The sequence below is a fragment of the Crocodylus porosus genome, unplaced genomic scaffold (assembly GCF_001723895.1).
Source record: "Crocodylus porosus isolate Cpor-Errol unplaced genomic scaffold, CroPor_comp1, whole genome shotgun sequence".
NCBI lineage: Eukaryota > Metazoa > Chordata > Crocodylia > Crocodylidae > Crocodylus > Crocodylus porosus.
In genome coordinates this window covers 30,443,287-30,448,942 of record NW_017728909.1, presented here as the reverse complement: position 1 = coordinate 30,448,942, position 5,656 = coordinate 30,443,287, and the positions used below count along the sequence as shown (strand labels likewise).

The window sequence follows — 5,656 nt, the reverse complement described above, 5'->3', positions numbered from 1 at the left end:
CCCAACTGACTTCCTGCCCTTTGGGCAGGGGGCTGGACTCGATGATCTCCCGAGGTCCCTTCCAGCCCTGATGTCTATGAAATCTATGAAGTACAGTCTTATTCCAGAAAGCAAAGTTTAAAAGAAATTCCTTTTATATTTGGAGCACTTGAATGTTTAACAAGGTTGTGGATAGATAGGTTGATTGATTCACTGGATACTCTCTGGCTCTGTTGTGTGGCTTTTTTTAATGATTTTATCAAACTCGAGGATTTCACAGATTTCATAAACATTTGGGCTGGAAGGGATCCCAGAGGATCATTGAGTCCAGCCCCCTGCCCCAGGGGCAGGAAGTCAGCAGGGATCATAGGATCCCAGCAAGATAAGCATCCAAATGTGTCTTGAAGGCATTCAGAGTGGGTGCTTGAACCACCTCCGACGGCAGTCTATTCCAAACCTTGGGGGCTCGGACAGTGAAGAAGTTCTTTCTTACGTCCAGCCTGAATTGGTCACAGTGGAGTTTGTGACCATTTTGATCTTGTCATCCCTTGGGGGGCTGTGGTGAACAGATGTTCCCCCAGATCCTGATGAGCATTCCTGATAAACTTATAGGTGGCCACCAGATCACCCCTGAGCCTGCGCATTTCCAGGCTGAATAGCTCCATTGCTCTCAGCCTCTCATAAGGTCTGTTTTCCTGACCTCTGATATGCATGTGGCTCTCCTCTGCGCCCTCTCAAGCTTCTCCACATCCCTTTTGAATTGTGGAGCCCAAAACTGGATGCAGTACTCCAGCTGCAGCCTCACCAAGGCTGAGTACAGCAGTAGAATGATGTCCCAGGATCTGCTTGAGAAGCATCTATGGATGCAAGCCAGCATTTAGCTTGCTTTACTAGCCACAGCATGACACTGAAGGCTCATGTTCAACTTCTGGTCAACCATGACCCCCAAGTCCCTTTCATCTGTAGTGCTAACCAGCGTAGCGCTACCAAGCCTATAAGGATGCTGCAGGTTTTTCCTCCCAAGGTGGAGAACCTTGCATTTTTCGTTGTTAAACACCATCAGGTTCTCATATGCCCATTTCATGAGTCTATCCAGATCTTCCTGGATCACCCTCCTGTCCTCAGGTGTGGATGCTTTACCCCAGAGTTTGGTGTTGTTGGTGAACTTGGCCAGTCTGCTTCTGACACCAGTGTCCACATCATTGATGAAGATGTTAAACAGTACAGGCCCTAGGACAGAGCCTTATGGGACCCCATTGGTCACAGTGCACCAAGACAATTGACTCCCGTTGACCAGCATCCTCTGGGTCCTTCTGCAGAGCCAGTTCCCCAGCCAGCAGATCATGGTGACATCGAGGCCACAGTTAGCCAGTTTAGCCAAGAGGTGATCATGGGATCATAGGAAATTCATGAAAGAATATGTTTGATGTATTACGTTCTATCCCCTGTTGCAGATATATTATTCAGTGCTATCAATCAGCTATCCAGAATATTTGTTTGATCAAAATACCATTTCTTTTTTTAATTTAGGTACATCAGAACAGCAGTAGCATGGTGTAAAAGTGTGAACGGAGAGAGAGGCACTCCTACATATGCTCCAAGCCCCATTGTGGAGGAGAACTGGTACTTAATTATAATTACCATTATTTACTATTCAGACTGTTAAACAAGATGACCAGAACTTTACATTTTAAACTTCATATGATGTATTTCTTGAGTTTGTGAAATGAAACATTTAAACTCATCAGTATGACCCTGCTCTAGCCCTGCCCCAGCCCTACTCCTGTGAGGCAGCTGTACAGGGTGGCAGCACTCCATCCCCACCTGCTCCCATGAACCTCCTGGAACCTTTCAAAGTACCCCCAGAAGTATGCGTACCTCCGGTTGAAAACCCTTTTTCTCTGACTTTTCTCATAATTTTTTTACAAATTGCCTGCATACTTTTAAAATACTATATTGACACAAAACATTGTTTTGTAGTTGATAGGGTTGGAAGGGACCCGAGCAGATCATCAAGTCCAACTCCCTGCCATGGGCAGGAAAGAATGCTAGGGTCAAACGACCCCAGCTAGGTGATTATCTAGCCTCCTTTTTGAAACCCCCCAGGGTAGGAGCAAGCACCACGTCCCTTGGAAGTTGGTTCCAGTTGGTTTCCTTATTTTGTTTTCTCCTTTTTTTTGTACTGAAGTTAGAATGCTTATTGCAAGAGCAGAATATAAATGTTACAAATGCCTTATTTTGACTGCTTAAATATGAAACAGAGGAACTGAGCTAAGAGTCAGCCATATTAAAACCAATCATTTCCATAATGACAAAATTGCCAAAACCCCAACCTGTTGAGCTGCATCCTCACTTTCTCATATTGGAAAGTGCACAAATAGCATGGTGCTAATAACTGTTATACAGATGTACTGGGAAGAGTGGATGATGCCTTTTACCAATTTACTGCTAAGATATTTGTATCACTGTCCCCTGATTGTGTTGCCATCAGAGCACAATGTCTTATACTCTGCAAAATCTGTAATGTTCCACACCATCTACTTCTGTGTGAAGTGTTATTGGTTATTGATATTAAAGGATTGCAGTCAGCATTACTATCGACACTAGTGGGGAAAATTATCTGTTTTGTTTACGTTGTACCTGACCAGTCTCAGGTAGGTAGTAAGTCTACATGGTCCCTCTTTTCCCTTTTTGTGTATGTTTTTACATAGCAATAGGAGAAAAACATTAAACATAAAAAATGCAATAATAGATAAAACTGCAATATGTGGAAGAAAGACTTAGGAGCTAATGTAGTACTTAACATTTAAATGAGCTTTTAAAATTAACTAGGCTTCAAGCTGACATTGTCTTTTAAAAACATGCATTATTTCTTAACTCCATTGACGGTGTGCACACACGATAACATTGGTAGAGGAAGACTCTTAGACCAGAATCCTAATTCTGCAAACAGCTGCCCACGTTTTGCATTTTCTATGTGAATAATACCATTGACTTTAAAAAAATAAAAGGAAAGCATATTCATGAAACTTCATACAGAAATAAAAACTGTTGACTAAAAAAATATATTTGAGAAACTGTATCTCCTTATATAGAGTACATTTTAAATTATCTTTTTCACAGGTCTGTTGCTGCTGAACTCGAGAAAATACAGAGATTTAACTGTATCCTTCCAACAATAATTTTGATATTTTCAGTGTACATAAGGTAAAACCTTATTGGACAGTTTTATAATAACCTTATGACGTAGTCTTGCTCCTTTTATTACATAAGTCTCCCCTCTTACCTTTTTAAAAAATATTTCTGCTCGCATACGTATCCTACCATGTTCTCAATGTGACACCACTTAAAATGCTAAAAAGCAGCAGAATGCATAGGAATCCTGATGAGGAAATGGCTCTCTTTACACAGATTTGTACTTTATTTATATCTTTCTCTCTTTTTTTTCTTACAAAGGAAAATGATGCATATACCTTTGGCCTGCTACTCACAATGAGCTTTCTCTATAGTTAGCAAGTACCTGAGTGTGGCTTTTGTGTTCATTCAGCTGCAAAAGAGTGTTTGGTGCTTCATGCATTTAAAATGCTATACAGTTGTCTCTAAGCTAACTTTGGGTTTTGTTTTGTTTTCACAATTTGCAGTTTTAAGGTATTTGTATCTCATGATCTGACATTCTGTGCTCCATTGGTATTGTTCCTTTTTAAGTACACTTATTATGTGTAAGAAAAGTATTCTTTTCCTATAGATGAAGCTTTCTTGAAATAAGTTTGACATCCCTACCTTAATTTATTTGCCCACATGGGCCAGATGAGTGGTGTGAGGCTGGTCCACAGGCTAGATCAGGCCCACAGATTCTCTCTCCTGCTCTCCTTCCATCTCCCCCACCCTATGCTGGATCCAGTATGTGTAGTAGTTGTCCATGTTGGTTCAGGACCCATGCTGCATGTGGTGGCTGCCCCCAGAACCCTAGCTACATTAAGCTGACATGTTCAGTGAAATTCCCAGGGCAGCCAGAAATAGGCACTGACTGTGGCACACATCCCAGGCCCTGTAGATAGGGCTGGTCTGATGGTGCCCATGAAAACTTATCATCCTGCCCCTAGTGCTCCCCTGGGGTGTGAGTTCACCCACACACTGTGGCCTGCAGGCTGTATCTTTGACACTCCTGAACTAAGAGATTTTTAAGGAGCTTGATCTATTTTTTAACCTTATTTACTGACTGCAGCAAACAATGGCAAAATGACTGCAGAATGGTGATTTTAGAATATTTTAAAATGATGTTTCTATTATTAGGGGTAGAACAGTTTGAATTTTCCTTAAGAAATATAACCTCTAGTTTTACTGGAGAATAGCAGAGTTCCAAGCAAGACTTCAGCTGTGAAATGTGATCTACCATGTGTTACCAACAGCCTACCAGAAAACATCAGCTTACCTGAAGAAATTGGTAAAAACAGCGTATTGGAGGCTTTGGAAAAAACTTCTAAAGCCATCCAAGATATTGAATCATTCCTGTCCACCTCTGGGAAGTGAAGCTTGGACAAGGGCTTGAAAGACCTCCATTATTTATGGCCTCTTATCCTGTAGTCTTGTGTATCCAGGGGTAGTATTGGGGGGAACGAAAGAAGGATCAGGCCTTAAATGAGTTGTGAAAAAAAACAGAAAATTCAATTTGACTTTCGACCAGCTCCAATAGTAGCATTCAAGCCTGCTAGGCTGAGAGAGAGAAGAACACGCAAATGAAATTGCTTTGTAATCTTGTTTTATGTACAGTGCTTCTTTTATTAGCAGTTAAATTGACTTAAATGTTTTGTACATCAACCGAGGTCATCATATAAATAAATGTTTTAAATGATGTATTTGGTGGTGAAGGAACTAGAGGGCCAGCCTCATTCAGCAACATTAGTCTCAGATGCCTGTTTGTTTTACAAGTGTTTATGCAGAGAATCCCTACCTGCACTTGGTGAAGTATTCTGACTGGACCCGGATGCGGTTTCAAAGTGCATTTCCATGAGTGAGGCAGACAAGATTATGTGGGTAAATCCCATATCTTGTATCAGAGCAGCTCCAATAATTGGAACAGTTCCTACCAAGCTTGTGGGCAGGGGCGACTGGGTCAGGTGAGGCAGTGTTAGCCATGGTCCGTGCTCTTCCCCCACGGCGTGGTAACAGCGCTAGACAAGAAAGCCAGTCAGGGAGAGTGCAAATGGAGGTGGTCCGTGGGCGGGGAAAATGAATGGAGAGGGGTTTTCTGCAAGGAATAATTTTCCCTGTTTCGTATTGAGGACTTTTTTTTTCTTTTAACTAAACATGATCTGAAGTGCTGGGGGTGGTTTTGCCATAAGCACTGGAAGCCCGGGGCAGGGATTTTTTCCTTGGGGGCGGGCCCTGGGGCGGCTCGGGGCTGCGTTGCCGGGCAACCGCGTGGGAGTGGGGAGGAAGCGCTCGCCTCCGGCCGTTATCCCGGCATGCTTTGCGTGTCCCCGGCGCGGCCGCTCTATCCCGGCTGCCACGTCTCGCTGGCGCGATGTGGGTCCTGTCATCGTGCTGCGCTCGCCTGCCCGGTCGCGGGGAGCGGCGCAGGTGCGTGCGGGCGGGACGGGGCCTCTGCTCCGCTCCGCTCCTCAGCGCCGTTCTTCCGTTCCAGCGACAACACGCGGGGGCTGGCGGCGGCGGCCCG

At 43.8% G+C, this 5,656-nt stretch overlaps 2 protein-coding genes across 2 annotated transcripts in view; both read left to right on the top strand.

The window, feature by feature from the left end:
- The window catches only part of CUNH5orf34 (chromosome unknown C5orf34 homolog), a 16,094-nt gene extending 11,245 nt beyond the window's left edge, over positions 1-4,849 (top strand). The window contains exons 10-12 of the mRNA XM_019532025.1: positions 1,510-1,602; positions 3,103-3,143; positions 4,316-4,849. Coding sequence (XP_019387570.1) covers positions 1,510-1,602; positions 3,103-3,143; positions 4,316-4,509 — 328 coding nt within the window. The 3' untranslated portion in view covers positions 4,510-4,849. The remainder of the gene's footprint in view (positions 1-1,509; positions 1,603-3,102; positions 3,144-4,315) is intronic.
- A 593-nt stretch (positions 4,850-5,442) lies between these two features.
- Positions 5,443-5,656, top strand: part of TMEM267 (transmembrane protein 267) — a 30,072-nt gene continuing 29,858 nt past the window's right edge. The window contains exon 1 of the mRNA XM_019532024.1: positions 5,443-5,559. The gene's annotated coding sequence lies outside the window, so the exon portion shown is untranslated. The remainder of the gene's footprint in view (positions 5,560-5,656) is intronic.